The sequence below is a fragment of the Toxotes jaculatrix genome, chromosome 3 (assembly GCF_017976425.1).
Source record: "Toxotes jaculatrix isolate fToxJac2 chromosome 3, fToxJac2.pri, whole genome shotgun sequence".
Taxonomy (NCBI): Eukaryota; Metazoa; Chordata; class Actinopteri; family Toxotidae; genus Toxotes; species Toxotes jaculatrix.
Genome location: NC_054396.1, coordinates 8198393 through 8221208, shown reverse-complemented (window position 1 = coordinate 8221208; position 22816 = coordinate 8198393). Strand labels below are relative to the sequence as shown.

Here is a 22816-nt window from a genome sequence, read left to right as displayed (position 1 = left end):
ACTCAGCACCACGTGGATCTGTCTGCTTTGCGTAGGAAAGGAGGAATAGGAGTATGGAGATACTGTGGGCAGGGCCAGTATGTAAATTCAGGGCTGTTTGGATCATCCCATAAACTACATTCTCTCTAAACCTGTGTGTGTGTCACAGAGACAGGTGGAAAGAGAGATAGACCAGACCTGTTTTGTGAAATGCTGGGTGTCTATAAAGAGTATCATAAAGAGTACCATTTAGACCTGCTCTATATGAAAAGTGCCCTGAGATAACTTATGTTATGATTTGGTGCTATTTAGAAATAAAACTGATCTGACGTGACCATGTGAGCATAGGTTGCTCATTGCTTTGATTTCCTGGTTCTCACGCATGCACATTTTTCACAAGTGGGAAAAAATGTTGGTGTACATTGACACTCAGTGTGAAACTGTGAGAAACTTCTCGTTCACTTCCTTGTTTTGCTTGTTTTTTTGGGGTTTTTTTGTTGTTGTTTTGTTTTTAACACTGATATGTCGTGTGATACAGTGTCAGGTTCAGGCCAAGGTGTTACAGAACAAACTGAATCCTGGGAAGACGAGGCACAGCATTGCTCGTGAGAGAAGCCAGTCTCCAGTGTAAAATATCCAGTTTCCAGTGTTGTCAATCCAGTTCTGCCGGCGCCAGACTCACTGAAATGTACATTTAACAATAACCCTCGATTCGGTTGTATGACCGTGTGACTCGTGTGTTTACCGCGTGAACCTCTCAGCTTTGTGTGTCTTTGGGAATTCACCTGGTTGACGTCACACATTCACTACTCCGCACCGCGCGCGGCCGTAGAGCCGCAGTACAGAGCCCGGCAGTCAGAGGAGCAGAGGACAGCAGCCGACTCCAACACTTCCTTAAACACACGTTTAAGATTTTTTTGAAGTGAAACTTCAGGGACAGACGTGGTTCAAACACCCACCCGGACACAAACTCGCGACGAACGAGACGTTTTGCAGCTCGGTGGGAGAGGTAAGTCACAGTTTCGAGTGAAGTTGTTTGTAGTTGGGAAAACTTGAGCTTCGGCGTGTGACAGTTGGGACAACGGCACTGACTTGCAGGGCACTGGGAGTCAAGAGTCGCCTGTCTTTGCTTTGACTCCCACCCCACCCCATGGCTTTGGGTTGTGTTTGGTAAACACTGTGAAGCACAGCTCGACTGCAGCCCCCGGGCTCTCATCAGTAGGAGTAGTAAAAGGACCGTCTGGCTTTGGGAATGAGAGGAGTTGCTGTCGCGGAATGACTCCCTCTCTCGCCCTGTTATAGTTGTAGTTACGTAAGTTACGTTAAGCCATGTTTCAGTGCTCGCAGGTCCTGTTAATGTGGCAAAACTTACGTCCCCATTGATCCGGGAAGACACACATTCCTTTAGCGATGTGTTGTATCCTATGGCAACAGAGCAGCTAAGCTAACTTGGTGGAACATTAAAATGGAGCTAGCTGACACGGTGGAGTTTGTTTAAATTGGTTCTAAAGACCAAAAATACGACCAAAGGAGAGAAAGCATTCTTCATATCCCCTCAAACTATTAAACGACAGTTTTCCTCTTATAGTAATAAATTTGGGGACAAACTTCTCTTTAAAGCGCCTTTATGTCCTCCTTTGAATGAGCAGGCTGACATACATCCTTTTTTACACGTTACATTTTTGTGTCTATTAGTGCTCAAAAGTTGTTTTATCCCATAAAGTGACTTTTATCAGTGCATTTTAGTTATACAGTCAAGGAGTTTTTTTAGTGAAACTACAGCTAAATAGAGATATAAAACAGTGAAAGTAACAAGGTCCACAGACACTGTGGAGCTCCACAGATTTCACACAGCACCTTTAGTGAGTACATCTAGTTTACATCATAATGATTCATTATAAATCAGTCACAAAATGTGTATACATATATATATATATATAAATATATATATACACGTTATACTCTTCAACTATAAGGCTGGATAAGAGGAAGTTTGAAGGAACGGTGCCAGTGCCAGGGTCATTGCGAAGGCAATACAGATGATAAACAACAGCACCTGGCTCATTGTGGTTTAACTTGTACTAGAGCCAGTTTGCCTTGCTCACCTGAGACTGAAGTCCATGAGCATGAAATGTCAAAGGTCCTTCCCTCATTGCACTCAGGTTCAGCAACTGGAGATGCGTTTAGTCATCCTCCTACTAACATATGTCTTCTTTTTTTGCGCATCGTTCTCGTTGTGTCTTTTGTGTGGCTTGTTTCCCAATTGTTGACCTCACCTAGGTGATGAAGAATGGTAAGGGAGTTATGCGATGGCAGGGTTTAGTTTAAGGGAAGTGTCTGTGTGAAGATTACCCTGCATTCTTGTGGCTATAAACAGCTTGGCTTTCTGAATCCACAGCAGCTGACATGACGTGGCAGCTCCCCAGGTACACTGAATTATCCTATTTTGAAATATTCCTTCCATTGCTTGTGAAAGTCTTGTCACACACTATAACACAATTCTGCATTTGTGGCAAGACTCTGCATCCTGTTGTTATCTTCTGGAGGCAGTGCAGCTTTGTAAAGCCTGGGTAACATTATCTGCCTGCAGTTACTGGTGTGTCAATATTGGCTTGTGGCATCACAAGCCGCTCGGAGGACACTGCTGGGACGTCTGCTCTGTTACGAGTTGTCCATGCAGTGATGATCCCTCGAAAGCACAGCACGCACATAAACACATCGCCGACTCATATAATTCAGACAGTGTTTAGAGTGTTTTTGTTTGTACATGTTGAACCAGTGCACTTTTTAAATCCCAGCCAATCTGTGTCCGAAACACAGAGCAGCAGAACAGTCAAGCACTGAAAGCTGACATCAGTAATTCGTCTGATTCATCTATTTTAATTGAATGTTTTCTGATTTAAAGCACAAATTTGTTTTGTTTTTTTGCTTCACTGTGTAGTAGGAAACGTACTACTCTTTGTGATGAGACAACATTAAGCACAAATGCAGCTGAGCTGTTTATTTCATTAACTGAAAGGGTGTTTTGTACTGTAAAAAGTAACATTTTGTTTCACTATCAAACTCAGACATAATTTGTGACCTTAATATCTCAAAAATCTACAAGAACAATTTAGCCCACTTTGCTTTATGTACCATAGCAGATCAAACAACACATACATACCAAAAGTACCTGCACTATAACACTATTGTTATGAGGTGTAAGACATGATTCTCCTTAAGAGAACACCTGCTGTTAAGTATTATACACACACATTCATACACACACACTCACACTTTTGGCAGAAGTTTGCTTAATCAGCACTGGGTGATGATAGTTTGGCTCATTACTTGCCCTTGGTCTCTTGTCACTACCTGTCTCTCTCTCTCTCTCTCTCTCTCTCTCTCTCTCTCTCTCTCTCTCTCTCTCTCTCTCTCTCTCTCTCTCTCTCACACACACACACACACACACTCCACACCATCCTGCCTGGCTCTCCTTGCTTGGATGCTATTTTGTTTGACTTAACCAAGGCTTTGTGAACTGTGAGCGGGGCAGAAATGGACACCGCTCTTAATGCATTTGGAGAGAACACGCACACACACACACACACACACACACACACTGTGGCAGGATTCATTCCATGCTGGTATAGCAGGTTTGACGCAGAGCCAGGGAGCTCAGTGATACTCAGGAAAGAGGGAGAGAAACCCAGAAAGGTTATCACTCCACAGCAGTTACACTGAGGTTTGTGTCCATGAGCAGTGTCAGTCCTCACATCCATTAGACACGTAATAACAACTTGTATTTATTTGGTCTTATTTTGGTCAGTTCAAGGCACCAAATGAAATTTTAACAGTATCACTGGAATAAATGTAGAACAACACCTACTCATCTGACTTTAACTTTGAACCGTCAGCCTCAGCTCTGCTCTCATTATTCTCCAAACCTCACTCACTTTTCCTTCCTGTCCTACTTTGACCTGAGTGCTCTGTGTGTGTGTGTGTGTGTGTGTGTGTGTGTGTGTGTGTGTGTGTGTGTGTGTGTGTGTGTGTGTGTGTGTGTGTGTGTGTGTGAGTGAGGGGGGGGGGGGGGGGGGTGGAGATGGAGAATTTAACATCATATAAGGCAGTCAAATGCATATTTTCATGCCTGAAGGTGTTGGCGTCTCCCCAGACACCATCTGTAGCATGCTGCCTGTTGATTTAACCTGTGTGTGTGTGTGTGTGTGTGTGTGGTTGGGGAAGGGGTGTTAGACATTAACCTTGGTGAGGTAGTGAAAGAAAGGAAGGCTTTGATTCTGTCAAGCCAGTCTCCACTGAAATTCATTAAAGGCTGCTTTGTTCAAGGTTATTAGTGTGTGTGCGCGCCCAAGTACACTTGCGTGCTTTTGAGACAGGGTTAATGCGGTAATAATACAAGCCATCATGCTTCAGTGAAAGACTTGTGGATTAAGGAAAGTTTTGTGAGAATTACACTTTAGCATGAATTTGTCTATCAAAACTGGGAATAAAAAAGAAAATCCAGAGATTGATTGGTCTCAAATGTAACCCTACTATGTTATTACCGTCATCAACAAGGTTATATTTGGAGGCACATGTTTGATTGACTTCACAAAAAAAGTAATTCAGTTGTTTTTTGATGTTTCATGCCATTTCGCTGTAACTGGTTGCCAAGTTATTGTAGGCATGGGCAGTTTGACATGAATTGCTACAGTTCTTAGGCACTGTACACTTGTAAAGCAGTTTTGAAAACGTGCACATCAGTTACACTCCAGCAAAATGTTGCTGCTAAAGCAATAAAAAACAATGGCTCAATTTAAAATGATCAAAACTCGGTGGTCTTGAGTTTGACTTATGATACTGTGTACAGGTCATACGTACAAAGCCCTAATGTTGATAGGATTTAGGCATTATCAGAAAAATCTGCATAATTATTTTTAGTGTATATATTTGGGTGCAGATCTGGATCCGGATGAAGATAGAAAACCTCCAAAAATGTCAGTGAAAAAGCAAATTTAGATGACTGTGCAGACTTGACAGAGGCACAGTATTGCATGTACTCTCGAGTTCTTCCTAGTTAATGTATATGAATCTAGGAAAACAATATTCCAATAGCAGATGCCTGCTGTACAACCAACAGTGCTATCACATTCAGGAACAGGCTTTTTCCATGATCACTGTTTAATTTCTAACGTGGTTGGATTGTTTTTCCTCCAGCTATCATAACGAGCAGTTTCACGATGCAGTGCATGTTTACACACACAGTCACGGCACCGGGTTGTTAGCTTTAGGCACGAGTGTGGCCTGCCTGACTCTGACCATGCTCACATTCATTATAATCGTGTGCAGCATGTTTGTTCAGCTCTAATTTGCTAGGCCACCAACTGGCCCAGCTCCATCGAGCCAGGCTGCTCTGGGTCTGTTGTGGACTTGTGTCTCTTTCACTGAGCCTTGCACTCTTCCCCCCTCTCTCTCTCTGTCATTGGGACAGCACAATCTCTTGAAATAATTGTGCGACATGAAAGTTTCTTCTGCTATACAACTAAAAAATATTTAGATCATGTAGGGTGAAAGCATGCGGCACTCTTTCCATCTTCCTTCACATTTGTCCATATTTCTTGATTTCACTTACCAGCTATATCATGGTATACAGTGCAGTACATGAATGTGTCACACACTTACTGTTTTTGCTTTCAGTAAGTGAGCCAGCAACCTTCAAACCTGATGTTCTCTCACAGTGGTTTGCTTGATATGAAGTGACAGCTCTATTCTAGCGATGTTGGATAACCTTGCAATTGCTGTGACATGTATTTAAGTTAGGTTTAGGAGGACTTGAGAATTCAGAACAGGTTGATCTGATACCTGTGTCCTACTTCATCTTCTACCTTTATTTAGCATCCTGTCAGGCCAGTTTTCATTGCTCGAGGTTATCGTTCATCTCTGAGGCAGATGCAGCTACCACCTATGACAAGAACTGAGCTTACTGAAATAGAGGAACTTGAATAGAGCTTTTGAATATTAGTTAAGCATTAAGGTTATGAATTTTCTAACTGAATTTGAAATCCCTAAAATAAATATATACTGGAAGAAAAGATTTTGAAATTGCAAAACTTGAAACTGACAATTGAAATTTTCACAAAGTGAGCTTGAAACCATGTTTATTCAGAAAGATAGTTTCATAAGTCAAACAGTTCAATAAATGAATTGGTATTTAAATTAAGTATTAAGTATTCAATAGAGATTACATTTCAAAATTCAAAAGCAGATGCTGATGTAATTCAAATTAAAATGGCAGTGATTTGCTTTCTTAATAGACAAACACCAGCAAATGTGCTTGTACTGACAACATCTGTGATATTCACTCATTTGGGTCAAAATACTGAGTCACAGGATAGTGGATCAGACATTTTGACTTGGCTTTGGAGGAAAGCACAGTTGTTACTAATAACAACAGCTCTGTTCTGTTCAGGCACCTCAATAAACCACAATAGTGTGACAGTGAGGCATTCACAATGACAGGATCTCGAAACCAAAGCAGCTAAATGTAATCTAAGTTCATATTGACCTTTTTGAGATGTCATAGCAGAACTAGATAGACTGGGTCAAAACTTAGCATGTGACTGAACTACTTTTGGTCAATGTTCAAACTTCAGGATGTAGTGGAAAATTATTGTGGAACCGCTGTAAACAATTACTCCAGTGGAAAGTAGCTAAAGCCTTTTCAGAAAGTCACTAAATGTCACTAGATGTTTCCAGATGTAAGTGGGTAAGTTACCATAAACATAAACTTAAAAGTTATTATATTTAATATCTGGTTCCTTTGCAGTCTGTGACTGTTTGAAGTTTACAACCTGTAGACATCAACAGACACTTGTGACGCTTTAACAGGCCTGTACTGCAGCCAAACACACCTCTTGCTTCTTCAGGTGCTTTTGCCTCTCATCTGGAAGTGAAACACATTTTCAGTGGGTTTGAGGTCAGGTAACTGAATACAATGGCCAGACAAGAACATTACACTGTTGTCTTATCTACATGTTTTTAAGATCTGTGTTTTGCTGCATTGTACTAAAAATGTGGAACTATGTATGGTATAAAAATTCAAATCTTACATTCTTAAATAAGTACAGATGTAAGCACCCACAATGCACGCTCCTTTTGATGTATGTACACAAATCCTTGGCAAAGGGGTGAGGAAGGGTTAACCTTTCATCAGTGCTGTCTTCATAACATTCACACTGTAGAATTAATGTGTCTTTATACAGGACTCTGAATCCCTTTCCGTTGTTCTGCAGGCAGCTTTAGGCCTGACAGGAGAAGAATTGTTGTAGATGATTATGATTCCTGTTTATTATGTGGAGTAGACTTTGTTGTTGTCATTTTCTGCATAATTGCACCTGTAGTTGTTCAGACATGCTGACGAAAGGCTGACACACAGTAGCTCCCTGACCTGCTAAACCTGCTTGATCACTACTTCCTTTAAATGACATCTCCTTTTATTCAGTGAATACCAAACCTCTGATGGTATGACCTTTGATGACAGTCTGACACTTATCGACACTCTGCATCTGCACCTCAGTCTCCGCTATTGTGTTGTTTGGTACGTGTGGTGTAAACTAAATGCGCGTTTCCTCTTTGTATGTTAATCTACATATTATGCTAGCTAATTGCTGAAATGTGTTTTCTGCTGCCCTGTTTGGTTTTGAAATGAATTACACACAGAGCCTATACTGATGGAAAGAGGAACACTCCTTGAACGTTCTCAGAGCTGATATGATGGATAACAGGAATTTTCGTGTCAAGTCAAGTGGAATTTAATGGCATGCTTTAGTTTCTTATGTCTTGTAGTTGTCATGTTTTCCGCATACTGTGCCGTCTTCCATGTACTGTATAATTAATGATTTATTTTGTGTTGTACAATGTTAACACATACACCACAGGCAGAGAGTCCAGCTGTACATTTACTGGCTTTTTGCAGACCTTTCAGTGGAGGACAAAAGCTCAAAACATACCAAAGAGTAACTAAATAGCTCCTTGAGGCCACACACACATGCATGAACATTATCCATCTCACTGGAAACCTGCTTTTGTGCGTGTGGATCCAGCGAAGCCAAATCTGGTTATATCATTGAGTCTGATTTCGCCTCATGTCCACTGGCCTGCCTTACAGTGTGTTGTCTATCTTTTTTTTTCTTTCCCTCTCTCTTGCTCTTTTCCTCTACCCACCCCTTCCCCAATTGCATGTGCTCATTTTTTCCACTCTCTCTGGGGAAACAAGGCTCCCTTTTCTGTGTAGCAGGATCTGTGTATGTGTACATCAGAGAGTATGTGTGTAAAGCAGAGAGTAAACTAGAAGCGGGCCGTGAAAATGTATACACTTTATTTTTTTTAATATATTTCAATATGTGTCAAACCCAATAACACTGATTCTTCTTGTATGTGTGTCTGTCTGTGTATGTGCAGGCGTGGGCAGTATTGCGAGAGCTCTAACAGTTTCTCGACCCTCCTGACCTCACTCAAACAGTGGCTTCTTTAAATAATCTTTAGATCCTTGACACGCCCATAAGTTCACACAAAGCTTCCAGCGTCAACAACAGAGATGTGTTGTTCTCAGATCAGTGGAGACACTAAGGAGAACAGCTGAAGCTGGAAATGCATGCCAAAATATACCTATACACAAAAATCAAAATATTTATAAGCTTTATATAAGAGAGCATACTCTTGTTTTCAAGGATACCATAATTACAGTACATATAAAACAATAAAAGCACGCAAAATTACTGTATGCATCAAAAAAATAAGTGGAGATCTCCTTTTAAACATCCACTATTTTTAACACATGGGCAGGCATTTGTGATTTCAGAATAAAACAGGCCTGGATGATGACTCTGTGTAGGCTTTTGGTTTCATAATTGGTGTGTGTTTTAAAATGCACGTTGAGTCAGCCATGGGTTAAGAGTCTTGCTCAAAAAGCTGCGTAGTGATGGCTACTGCGACATCGCTGTTTGTCATTCACCTCCCACCCCAGATTTTTCTTGCTCGTCTGAAATATCAAGCCAGGAACCTCCAGATCACAAGCCTTCCTCTGTACGGCTCTGCTGCCTCCTACACACTACAAATCCCGAGTGAGTTGGTTTATCAGGAATTATGTACAGCTGCACACATCCACACCTGAGACCTGTCCAGTGCGGGTACAGTAATGGGTTGTACTGCTAAGCAGCTCCCAATGGGGATTTAAGAAAAACAGTGGATGTTAAAAAGGAGCTCTCCACTTGCTGTTGGAAAAAAAAAGTTTCCAACAGCAAGTACAGCAAGAAAATGCTGAAGAGCTGAAAGCCCCCTCTCTAAAACTCTGCCTTTTTGGTCAGTGGTATTCAGCAGATGAACTAAAAGGTGATCTGGACGCAACCAAAGCTCAAAATAGCAGCTACTCTACAGTTATAGGCTGAGCAGAATTCATGTTCATAAATCAGGCATAATGCATGACATTGAGCAACGTGAAAAGCATCAAGAACACAAACAAAGCCTGTCTCCTCGTGAATGATGAATTATTTAAGCAGAAGCAGGGATGCTACCGTACATTCCTGTCCAGGAGTTTCATGTACCTAATCATGCTCAAGCTTAAAAGAAGGACACGTTTCTGTGCATTTTGCTTTTAGAGATTACTGCCCAGAAAGGTAATTTCACAGAGCGGCTAAACATCATTGTGCATTTAAAATTAGGTGCTGTTTGCCTCAAACCACAGGTGTGCCATGTCTCTGAAATGACTATTAAACCAAGATTATGTTAATGGAGCAAGAAACTAAAGCTTCAAGAGATCAAGTTAAGGAACTTAAAAGCTCACAAAAAGTGCTGTGTGGAAATTCTTGAAGTAATTCTGTGAGATTTTATTGCTGCTTTGAGAATTAGGATGTAGGCTAATATGCCCTCTGGGTCCTGCTAGTCTGTGACGTAGCAACTGTGTGACTGTGGTGTGAAACAGTCTTGGTAACATCAAAGGTTCAGAAAGTGTTTGTTAGTACAGTTCCTTTATGCAACATGAGGCTTGACTGGCTGCCTCCTTTGTAATCTCTGTTATTACAAGGGCCCTTGAAGGGAAGTGTCTCTAGCTTTAGCTATTGTTTCAACAGCAAGACAGTTTACTATTCAAGATCACTGATTTACTGAACCCTGTGTCCCAAAACTGAAAACACAGGACAAGTGTTTGTCCTCCTGGTACACTATGCTTAGCTCTGTGGTGTCCTACTGATACTGACTGCTTCTACAGAAAACATGTTTGTCTTTCAAGTGACTAAATCTTGCATGATACTTTAGGACCATTATATATTTTCTGCATTATATTTGATAAACGTAATATTTTTAAAGTTCACAGAAAAGGTTCAGGTCCTATTTGTAGGTTATACAAAGCAAGAATGTTACCTACCACAAGAAGTTGCCCGAAGAAAATGTTCACTGCTTGACTTTTTGCACATTTTTTTTTATTTTGAAAAAATATTTACAATCATTTTTGGGGGGTTATATGTATTTATGTTGTTACAGTATATTTAGATGTATTTACTTAATAATTTATAACATCTAAAAATGTAGACATCTGTATCTGTGAAGATTAACAGGATGCTTTATGCTGAGACTCTACCACAATACAGGTAATAATCGTGTTAAGATGTATAGAAGGGGGCTGGTCAGCTGAGCAGATAAAGAATGACTGGATAGACTATGGTCTATCCTCCTCAAGAACCACTCTAAGAGGAAGTATATGGAGCACGTGGAGAGCAGTACTGAACAAATCTGTCAGTGGAGCAATTCAGTCTAAATGAAGCAAGCGGATGGGCACTTTTGCAAGTCTTCAGGTTTTTTTGTCATTTGTAATGAAGAGTAGCATGGTTTTCTCTTTGGGACATCGTAATTTTCGAGGAGTGTAAAACGGAAATCTGAATTAATGCACAACAAATATATAAAAGAGGGCCCATATCTTAAAACATGACTTAAAGTAGGTATTCTGACCACGTTAGCATAATGTCACATTTTTCAGATGTGGCATTCAAACTAAATGCAAATCTAGGCAACAAGGCAATAGAATGGTGAGATGTTTTGATTGACCAGTCTGTTAGACTAGAAGTTTTACTCTATACTACCAACAGAAAAAGAAAATACTAAATGGCTAAAATTGAACTAAACAAAGCTGAACTAGCAGTATCTCCTCCCCAGATTAAAAGTAGCACGCATTTAACCATTCACAATCGCCAGGGCTGATTCTAGTGTTGGCAATGCTCTATGATACATTGCTCCAAAAGTCCTTTACAGGAAAGAAAAGAAAAAAAAAATAAATAAAATAAAATAAAATACACACACATATACAGCCAACTAAAGCTGCATAGAAACTCCTCTGCTTATCTGTTAACATTTGTCTTTTACACTGATACTGGGACTTTCTGTTAGTTTTAGAAATTTGATCTTTTTGACTTTGTCACCCTCTGTCTCATTCTCTCATCCTTCTCTCTCTCTCAGATAAGGATTGCCACTCTGTTCCCTCTTCCCTCATTACTGGCAGGTAATTTCCAAAGTTGGGTCTTGAGTTGGAAACTTCTGCTTCCTCTATAGTCCCCATCTGAGAGTGCTGATTCTCTTCCTTCTCGTTTCACATGCACACCATGAGCAACGCAAGTACAAGATGAGCGTGTGTTTGTGTGGAAATGAGATGTCCTAACTGTCAGTCTGTGTCTCTGTTCTAGGAGGCTTAGGTGAGTGGTCACCATGGCACCCTTCCTGCGTATCGCCCTCAACGCTTATGACGTGGGCGCTCTGCCTTCTCTGTCTGACCCTCCCATCTGTGCCATCAAGATGAAGGAGTCTGTCAACACAGGTATGTACAGATGCACACACGCATGTGTGCAATCACAGTTTCATTTAGACAAGGGAGTGGCACAGTGCAGAGGGAGACGACACGTCCCCAGTTTAATTGTCTTAACAGTCACCATCTGCTGGGCTCAAAAGTCCACATACAAACTGCCTCGCTACCATCTTCAGGTACTTTGTGTTTAAGCCATTTGTGTGATTTTCCTGAGAATGAAAATGTAAAAAACAAGCGTTTTCTTTCAAAAGTTGATCAAAGTGTCCTATCACAGAGCGAGGAAAGACCTTGATCCAGAGGAAGCCCACCATGTATCCAGCCTGGAAGTCCACTTTTGATGCTCACATCTATGAGGGTCGTGTCCTAGAAGTAGTCCTCATGCAGAGCACCGAGGAGCCATTGGCCAAGGCCACGGTGGGCGTGTCAGTACTGGCAGAGCGCTGTAAGAAGTCCAAAAACAACGGACGTACTGAGTTCTGGGTGGACCTGTATCCTTCGGGGAAGGTCCAGATAGCTGTGCAGTTTTTCCTGGAGGACAGTGATGCAGGTAAAACTTTAGTTTCAAATTTTAAGTGTTTTTCTACAATATTAAATATGTTGAAGTTCACTGTTGAGTTGGGCTCTCAAAACGATAACCTGCTTCCTCAGGGCTTTGAGCAGATTTCACCAACAATGACCTTGAAACTTAAGCAAGCAACCCCACAACTGTCATCACGTTTAGATTCAAATATTGTTAAATCCTAATTAGCACTTGGAAACATGTTGTTTCATCTTATTCCAAGCTCACCCAGCCCGTTTCAGATCAGCACAGACAGAAATCTCTCGTGTGAAACAAGCAAAACTTTTCCATGTTTGGCAGAAAACTGTGTGTCCTTGTTGGACCACATCACTTAAGTAAGGAGGCCAGTAAGAAAATACGTTTACAGGGGAATTTAAAAAAAAAAAAAAAAAAAAACGTTCCCTGACCGGGAATCGAACCCGGGCCGCGGCGGTGAGAGCGCCGAATCCTAACCACTAGACCACCAGGGAGTGGTGCTCTCTCAGTAAGATGATAGTCTACTGACACCCCCCCTCCCCACTCCACTTCTTTTTCCTTCCCCCTCCCATCACCCACAGAAAATCACTCTCCTGCAGTGCTGATATGCAATGCCCTCTGCTGGCAGAAAGGATCCTCATCTGATTTCCCTGCACTTTACAGAGTCAGCTGCAGCTTAATGTGTTAGTTAATGGAAACCTTTCTGAGGAATGTGGAGTTATCACCTTCCAGACCAGCTGCCCTGCAATAAATCGTCGACGTCAAGCTGTTAAGGTTTAATCTGTATGCTGGTGACATCTCTCACGCTGAGCTTGTCAGGTGACTACAGGTGTGGCCATGTAGTCAGTGTACTGTAACAGTACTTGAAGGTCATGTAGGAATTTGGCCTTAGGGCTGGCTTTACTTTGAGTAATTAGCTCATAATAAATATATTTGTATATGGCTCAACATATATGACAAGAAGTATAAACACACATTTTTCTTGATACAGTATACTAATCAGTTCACTAGGACATGAGTTAAGCTAACTTACAGAATATTAGGTCTGTTTATAATATGTTAACCTATCAGTGAAGAGTTTCAGATCTCTGTGGTCTAAAATCTCATTTCAAATAGTTTTCTACCCTGTCAGAAAGTGAAAGGGAAACATTGAATATATAAAAAGGCCACTTACACATCCACCGCTGCTTGTCCATGTGTAAAATCTTATCCCTATCATTATTAGCCTCCAAAAAAACATTTTTGTTTCACTTCAGCTGTCAGAAGCAGAAGTGAAGCATAGTAATGCTGGCTGGCAAAAAAATCTGTATTCAGCCACCAGCTTAGCACCCCAGACAGGGAACCCAGCCTGTGGTAGTCACTGCCAACATGGAGGGGACCGGGTGAGATTTACAAACTGGTTCTTCGAAGGGGGAGTTTCTTGCGTGGGAGTAGCACAGTGAGGGTTCACTGTTCAGGGTTGGACAAGGTCATGAGAGGGAGATGTGCCTACTGTTATGAAAGAGCTCCCCACTCCATCAGCTCCCTCCTACACACTCCACAGGTTTCCTGAAAAGCAGCCCAGAGTATTTTTAGGCATGTGTGAACAGCCCTTGACGCTGTCTGTCTTTCTCTTGCCCTCTGTCTCACTCCCACTTTCTTGGCTGGACTCAATGAAGCGCTGTCCAAACATAAACATCTGTCAGTAGAATGTGAGAGAGGAAATGAGTTTATCTCCCTCACCTCGTCAGTCTTGCCACTTTTCCCTGTCTATCAATTGTCACTTTAAGGCCACTCCTTTTTTGAATTGTTCCTCTTTCTCACCCCTATCTCCCTCCCATCCACCCACCTACTCACCCTCTCTATCTCTTTCTGCTTTCTTTGTGTACCTCTCTCACGCCTCTTTTTGTTGTCTTCTCTGGTTGACTTTTGACCCCACCCCACTGACTTGCGTCAACTGGAGCCATTTTTCCATGAGGGCATTTTTCTTTGTTTTCCCTTCATTTACCAGCAGCGCCCGTGGCCTCCTTCACTAGCTAATATAGCTTTTTGACTAAATACCCCTTGTCTTTTGTGGCTGATGACTGCTTTATGATAATACCCACTGTGATGTTAATTGAAGACCATCAATAAAGGTCATCGGCTCAAAAAATTGGTTGGTTAAATAAATAAATAGGAATAAATAAAAAGACTCCCTCCTCACTGCATTCCTGATATAACTTTATTTGCCTTTGGAAACAAATAAAAAGTGGATTCAGCTAACTCCTCACTATGAAGTTTTCTGATAAACAAGTTTGCCTTGTACTTTTTGTCTGTAGATTTGACCAGAAACACAGTAGTTTGATTTGTAAATTCTCGTAAATCTCGTCCTTCAGCAGCATCTAAGCCATCAATGAAGGCGTCTCCTGAGGATGGAGTCACAACCCTCAACAGGAGGAGAGGAGCTTTCAAGCAGCCCAAGGTTCACTTCATCAAGAACCACGAGTTCTCCGCCACTTTCTTTGGCCAGCCCACTTTCTGCTCTGTCTGCAAAGAGTTCCTCTGGTGAGATGCCAAGTTCTGTCTTTGTTACACGACAGCTGTCACTACTATGTCGCAATTAGTTTGTGTAATTTAGCTGATCAGCATATCAAAATCTCCTTTCACTTTGACTGTCAGTATTTTTTAAATCTTTTTAAGGAGAGACGGAGGTAGTAAAGCTACTGTTTGGACTTGGTTCATCCAGAAGGAGCGAATTTTTATAGATATGATAAATAATTAGCATTGTATTTTTACTAAGATCCTACTAAATATTAAAGATGTTTGCACATCTTTAATAATTCCAAATTATTTGTGCCATCACGTACGGTATATTCTCTGGGTACCAACTGGGACTAACATCAGTTGTCCAGTAAGAAAAGTCCAGCCCCCAAGGGTGTTTCTCAAAAGACCAATTAGTATCGGTTCTGGTTTCCTAAGTAGAGCAGTCCTGGGGGGGTTAGTAATGGTAGAAACAACAGCAGGGCTGCTATTGTGAGAATGAGTCACTGTCTAGAGAAATCCCACAAGGATGTCATGTTGTGTTCCAACTATGTCAGCAGGACTAACCCCTGGCCAAACTCCTCCCGTCTCTCAAACTACAGTATTATTTATCCCCAACAGACATGAGGAAACCTGATTTTTTTTTTTAGTCTGTTCACGTGTTTGTGACTCTGTGGCCACTTATCATCTGAGCATTTTCATACGTACAATCTTTAACCTCATGATCTAAGAAGTGACAGATGTCTTCCAGATATGCTTATAATAAAAACAAAAACGCCTGAGTCATTGTTTCGCCAGCGCTGATAACATGTCTCTCATGCATTTCTCAGGCTTTTTTTTTTTTACTTACATAATACTTTGGGGAAGGGAAGCTTGCAGACTAGTAGGCTTGTAGTTTAGTAGCTGTTGCACAAAGCAGTCAGTAAACCTTCACTTTTATGCTGCTAATTATCTACATACTACAGTACATGACTGCCACAATCACAATCCCAGCAATGAAAACCATCCTGAGAATATTGCTCTGTTATCAGCAGCCATATTTTTCTTTCTTCTTTTTTTTGCTTCATGTCATACAGTACAAACATTTATTTCCGTTTCTTTTCTCCCATTTAGGGGGCTCAACAAGCAAGGTTACAAGTGCAGACGTGAGTGTTTGTTGTTTGTTGCTGTCTGCATTTTAATCACATTTTATCCTTTTGTATTCTTCACAATTATCACAATATTTGGTCTTTTTTTTTCCACCCAGAATGCAATGCGGCAATCCACAAGAAATGCATTGAAAAAATCATTGGCAGGTGCACTGGAACAGCAGCCAACAGCCGTGACACTATGGTGAGCAAAGTTAATGTGCTCCACAATGAAAGTGAAACTGATCTGACACTGACAATGAACTGCATTTTGTTTTACATTGTTATTTTATTACTCATTCTGTGGATCAATAATGAGTTTTTTTTTCTGTGCTACCTCGTCTTATTACTTGTGCGTTGTTATTAAGTAGCCCATTAATCATTACTTTGGTCATCGTGTTTTTCCTTGCATAAAGAGTCCAATGCATTGTTTTTTGTGAGAGCACAACTGAACAGGGCCAGGCCCAAGTCTACAGACAGTGTTTATATTAAATTCTAGAATTAGGAAAATCCACAATACAGTTCCACATGCGTCTGTTTTAATTGTCAGATGGCAACTATCTGTTGGTTTAATGGATTTCTGTGTGTTTGTAGTTCCAGAAAGAGCGCTTTAAGATTGATATGCCACATCGCTTCAAGCACTATAACTATAAGAGCCCCACTTTCTGTGACCACTGTGGCAGTCTGCTGTGGGGTCTTTACAGACAGGGCCTTAAATGTGAAGGTAAGTGTTCACTGTTGGGTTTTTTTTTTTTTTTTTTGATGTTTGTTTTTTCTTTGTCTTAAATATTCTCATCTCCTGTGTTCTCTAATCCTTTTCTTTTTTTTGCACCTGTGACCAGACTGTGGCATGAACGTACATAGTTACTGTCAGACAAAAGTGGCCAATCTGTGTGGAATCAACCAGAAACTACTGGCAGAGGCTCTGTCTCAAGTCACCCAGGTTAGTACAGAAACAAAACATCTGGTTTTTTTTATTAGTTTGTGTTGCCTTTGTGTGCATTTTATGCCAGTCACTGTTAAAAAATTAACAAATTATTGATTGTGGATGTTTGATGTCATGAATGTTTCAGCAAAACCTTTTTCCTCCTCAGAAATCTGTGAAGAAACCTGATAACTCCAATGCAGCAGATATTGGGATCTACCAAGAAATCCAAAAAGGGCCGGTAGACCCTAGTGGTAAGATGTGTTCATTGTAGCACACACTGTCTTGCAAAGTTGTCTTTTTAAAGTCTGATTTTATCTTTAAGGGTAAAATAGCTGTGATGTTGTTGCTGTTACATAATTTATGTTCTCAAATCTTTCATTGTTGTATGAGTTTGCATATTTTGCATTCAGGTTTGCATATGTATTTACTATGTATGTGCAAATGTGTATTTATAGCAGATGGCAGTGGCAAGGCGAGTGAGGGCTCGAGCCCAACCCCAGGTGCACCTACAGTTCCCCGGGTACGCCTCACCATGAACCACCTGGTGTTCCACAAGGTGCTGGGCAAAGGCAGCTTTGGCAAGGTATGGTCCCCATGGAAACGGAAGACACTGTAAATTTAATACATTTCACAAACTTCTTCATGCCAGTGTTGTTACACATACTTAGTAAGAACATCACATTCATCCTGAAATTGCCCATACATGAATATTAACTATGTAGATGAGCACAGCCAAACAAATATAATCATGAGAAGAGACAACGAGAAGGACAGTAAAAGTCCAAATCTGCATGTTTTAGACTGTTTGGAACGATTAGAAGTGACGTTACTAAGAAAAACCAGTATGTGAAGATGTTTGAAATGATGAAAGCTGAATTCTAATACTGGTGGGCTCACATCTTCAAGAGACAGATTCTTATCACGTAGTCATGTCTTAGTGTGCGCTGTCATCAAAGTCTGTCACAGTCCTTCCTTGAACACATTTGTTAAATATTATTTCACAATTTTTGATAGACTAGGCTAGTGATACCTTAGTAGATCAGTACATCCCCCCACTGCCTGTTAAATGACTTCCTGACACGCTGGAGTGGAAGATGGTTTTCAGATGACAAAAGAGCTGTGTTACTCCATCACTATGGATCCTAGGCAACATTTGACAAATCATACCGCCTATGAAGGTTGACCTATTTGAGGAAAACAGATTTTGATTTTGTTTTTGCTGCAATTGTACTCCATGAAACTGCTGTGATCACACTGATGAAGCGACTGTGACACCCCAGGTGCTGCTGGCAGAGCTGAAGGGGCAGAGCCAGTACTTTGCTGTGAAGGTTCTGAAGAAAGATGTGGTTCTCATGGATGACGATGTGGAGTGTACCATGGTGGAAAAGAGAGTCCTGTCCCTCGCGTGGGAGAACCCCTTCCTCACACACCTCTATTCCACGTTCCAGTCTAAAGTAAGCACACATGTACTAAACACCTCACTAATAACATGCTTCAAAAGCATGTTCCCTGATAGGGAATCAATCCGGACCGGGTCGGTAAGAACAGCAATTCCTAGCTGTTAAGAACCCACACTCCCCCCCCCCTCCCTTATCTGAATCCATTCTCTCTCACACTCCCCTCACGTCTCATTTATCTGTGACAGTGAGCTGACAGTTATGTGTTGTTTGCTCAGGAGCACCTTTTCTTTGTAATGGAGTACCTGAATGGAGGTGACTTGATGTTCCACATCCAAGACAAAGGCCGCTTCGATCTCAACAGAGCCACGTGAGTACACTGGGATACCATGTAAAGTACTATGAGTGATGCGGCAATTGTCATTTTCCGCAACTGAGGATTTGTAACTGTAGCTCTTAATCACTGTAATGGTGCTTAATGGTTGTTTTGCATATTTCAACCTTCAGATTCTACGCGGCTGAGATAATAGTGGGACTGCAGTTCCTCCACTCAAAAGGAATTATCTACAGGTAAGACCCAATAACCACTGTGCACTGGTGCCCGCAACCTCTATATTATACCCTCTGCTGCAACAGAATAGACTGGAACTGAATCTCTTTTTGGATTTTAGACAATAGTACTTCAAACCAAATATACTGCAGGGGAACTGTTTGTACATTGCATATATCTCTTTTCATGTCTTTCTGCAGAGATCTGAAGCTGGACAATGTGATGCTGGACAAGGATGGGCACATAAAGATAGCAGATTTTGGCATGTGCAAAGAGAATGTGTTTGGAGAGGCCAGAGCCACAACATTTTGTGGAACACCAGACTATATTGCACCAGAGGTTTGTGTTAAGGCCTGGCTGATAAAACATTTTGTAGTTTCATACACTATGTCAGAATCTGTAAAACATATTTCTTCTGAAATTTGTTTTTAGAATTATTGTTTTTAAAATGTGAATTGCAGCACAGTCATTTATTGTTTCACAATATACAGTATGTGCCACCTTGTGGCCATTAAGAGGCATGGCAGTGTCTGTAGGTACCATCAAACCAGGGTGATTCACAGTCTCCTTCATGCGTTTCTGATGCGTTTTATGAAACTGTCTCTCATCTCAGATCCTGTTAGGACAGAAGTACACCTTCTCAGTGGACTGGTGGTCTTTTGGTGTGTTAGTGTATGAGATGCTGATCGGTCAGTCACCTTTCCAAGGTGACGATGAGGACGAGCTGTTTGAATCCATCAGGTCGGACATCCCTCACTACCCTCGGTGGATCGCCAAGGAGGCCAAAAACCTGCTTGAACTGGTGAATGATTAATGCTATTAGGCCACACTTTGTCCCATATAGGCCAATACAGCATGTACATCATACACATGAATGGACGTCATTTTTCTTTTTCACAATATAGTATTACAGGGAGTTGTTTAGTGTTGTGTCTGTAATGATTTTGCTTGTCTCCTGTCATTATTTCAGCTGTTTGAGCGGGATCCCAGTCGCAGGTTAGGCGTGGTGGGAGACATCCGAGTACACCCCTTCTTCAAAACAATCAATTGGCCAGCACTGGAGAAGAGAGAGCTGGAGCCTCCTTTCAAGCCCAAAGTGGTATGAGCCCATGATTTAGTTTCAGAACCAGCTACTTGGTACCTGAAATTCATTTGTGTAAATATAAGTGCGTGCATCTAGGATACTGATTACCTCAGTGTGCATTGTTATATTAACCTAACTGAAATCTCTGACCTACCACCCATAGAAATCCCCCAACGACTGCAGCAACTTTGACCGAGAGTTCCTGAACGAGAAGCCTCGCCTCTCCCACGCAGACAAGAACCTCATCGACTCCATGGACCAGGCTGCATTCTCTGGCTTTTCCTTTGTCAATCCCAGACTAGAACAAATGATAAGCAAATGAAAAAAACAAAATGGCTGCCCCGGGAACAAGGTCTTAGCCCAGCTCTGCGAAATAGGTTCTTATCCTATTCTATTTACCTTATCAACTGGATGGATAACAAGAACATGAAAAGATGTGAGCTTGACTTTGACTTATTTTCTTCCTCTATCAGAGGATGAAATACAATAATACTAGGATATTTTCTGGTGTCTGAAGCAATAAAGCAGGTCTCAGCAGTCAAACTGTATAGATGTATAAAAGAGTATAAAGCTCCAGGAAATTAAGGGAGATTCTAAAGAAATGGGTGTTACCATAATCAATGCAGGGGGGACTGTCAATGAAGCATTCTGTTTTTTCTTATTTTACTGTCATTTGTCCTCCTGATCACATCTTGAATGTGTACGAATCATCTAATGTACTGTATCTCAAAATTTAAATTCGCAGGCACACGCACGACCTGCTTGTTTTTAGTAATACAAATATGCACACCGGGCATTGCACAGAAAAGTCAGGAGAATTCAGCGGTACACACAATATTCACTCTCACCCTATGTGCTTCGCTTATAGTACGTGTCCTAGCACATCCCAGCTGAGTGTGTTTGTGTGTTACCACATGCATACAAGTGTGTGGGTGTGTGCAGGTATTTTCTTAGATGCAAATGGTGCTATTGCACTTGGTAACATTGACTGTTGTTGAGTGAATCCTTGAATTATCCAGGTTTCATAGAGAGAAATGTACCATAAAGAGTGGGGGGAATTGAAGCTGAAGTAAGATTATTGTGGAACTACATATTTTCCCACTCCTCACTAACTGCACTGTCTTTAGAAAGTCTTTAGTCTCACGTAGCCTCACAAGAGTTAATCTGTTTTTTTTAATTTAGCACAAATTCCTACGTGGCAGTCGTCTTGTCTTTGTGTGCTGCTGGCATCAAACCGCATGCTGCACATCAGACTGAAGCATAACACAAACAATCGTTACGTACATCATGTTCATTTTCTGGGCTGTCAGCAGACTTACTGGAAAGAGTTGCAGTTGTACATCCAGCTGTGTTGAAAGATGCATTATTTTTGTGGGAGGGAGGGGCCTATCACTGGAAGCATAGGGTCTTTGTAATGTATTATATTACTTGAATGTAGGAATTTTTAATATGAAAATATTAGTTCTGTGTATGGAAAACTAAGACGTACGAAACCATGAGCTGTCCTTGAGTTAAGGGTGTACTTTTTTACTCTCCTCGTCTTTTACATCTGATTATAAATAAATATACTATAAACTCAAAATTCGTGTTGGCTTCTCTCCACTTGAATTCATTTTGCATTTCATTGACATTTATTGTTGCAGACATGTATATCATAAGGTTTCCTATTGTAAAGACTCACCTACCTTAGAAATCCCACTTCTGTGGCCTCTGCAGTACCTCACCACAGAATATGAGAAATCCTGTGTAAGGGCGCCAGAACATTTCCAAATACCACAGAGATGTATGGTGTGAAAGACCTGCTGGACTTTACTGCCATCTAGCGGTCAGGTGTCATAATTGCACCTCTCGGTTTAATGTGTGGACTGAAAGGCATTCCTGCAGTGCGCACGGCTTATGACCTGTCCTCGTCCTCTGTCCCCAGCAGTAATCCACCGCCTGCTGCAGGATATGGACACTGAACAAATACCAAACATGAGGCAAGAAACAGCAGCCTGCACTGAGAGATAAACCTGTTCAAGTTGTTGAGAAATTTGCTTTTATGCAAACAGCCTTAAGCCCAATGCAGCATTCAAGTTGTGGACCTTTTTAAAATAAAAATGACCCCACACAGTTGTCAAATTTAAAAAAGCATAATGAAAAGGCAAAAGAAGACAGTAAAAAACCACTTGATTTTTACTCGAGTTTATTTATGAAACCTAATTCCCCAATACTAGTTTTATAATATTGTGTATGAAAGCTTATAGAGAGAGCACCTCTACACTTAAATAAAAATGACTGAATGAATTTGGGAGGAAATGCCTGCCCCCCTTTTGATTTATTCATGGCTCTCCGATTGTTTCGACTGTTCATGTAAGATCCGATCGCTTCTCTGCAGCCCACATTTCTTGTACTGTTTCCACCTCAACGAATACCAAACGCGGATATTTTTTTTTCTTTTGTTATAACAGACATCCGAAGGGTTGGTCTATTGTGAAGGATTATCTGAGGCAGTAGCCTATATGTGGTCCAAGAGAGCGGCAAAACCTGTTTCAGACAACGGATTAGGCTTGTAGGCTCCTAGAAACGCTTTCCAAAACGAGAAATACACTTATTTGATAAACAACGCACATTTATAATATAAAATAAAAGGACTTTGAGCATTGCACTCACAGTGTCAACGCATATTTCCAGCAGTTTCTCCCGCCCTCTCTCCTCCAAAAACCCGACTTGTGATCCTTGTGCAGCAGAAGTACCGTACCAGCAGTGACATACAGAATTTGCATCCAGTCATTATGACAGGGCGTTAATGTGCTTTATTTTAAAAGTAGTGCTCCATTCAGCCTTTTTATGTCGCATCGAGGGGCATTTCATTTACTTAACAAATATTACACTGTAGAGAAATTAAGCA

The 22816-nt window shown here is 41.1% G+C and overlaps 1 protein-coding gene and 1 non-coding gene across 4 annotated transcripts; one reads left to right on the top strand and one right to left on the bottom strand.

Annotated features, from left to right (window-relative positions):
• Positions 1-714: 714 nt before the first annotated feature.
• On the top strand, positions 715-21503 carry prkcdb (protein kinase C, delta b). 3 transcript variants are annotated; one of them, XM_041034756.1, is made up of 18 exons: positions 716-988; positions 11464-11506; positions 11688-11818; positions 12081-12353; positions 14696-14864; positions 15954-15985; positions 16087-16172; positions 16562-16691; positions 16810-16910; positions 17062-17146; positions 17351-17478; positions 18176-18349; positions 18571-18662; positions 18800-18862; positions 19043-19181; positions 19456-19644; positions 19813-19941; positions 20090-21503. In XM_041034756.1, the coding sequence occupies exons 3-18, from the start codon at positions 11710-11712 to the stop codon at positions 20246-20248; spliced, it is 2058 nt and encodes a 685-aa protein (XP_040890690.1). In that variant the 5' UTR covers positions 716-988; positions 11464-11506; positions 11688-11709; the 3' UTR covers positions 20249-21503. The 3 variants fall into 3 exon arrangements, with proteins under 3 accessions (XP_040890691.1, XP_040890690.1, XP_040890689.1); XM_041034757.1 differs by lacking the exon at positions 11464-11506 and having other exon boundaries at positions 715-988; positions 14699-14864; XM_041034755.1 differs by lacking the exon at positions 11464-11506 and having other exon boundaries at positions 717-988.
• On the bottom strand, positions 12764-12835 carry trnae-cuc. The gene has a single exon. It is a non-coding gene; the product is annotated as a tRNA-Glu (tRNA).
• Positions 21504-22816: the final 1313 nt, after the last annotated feature.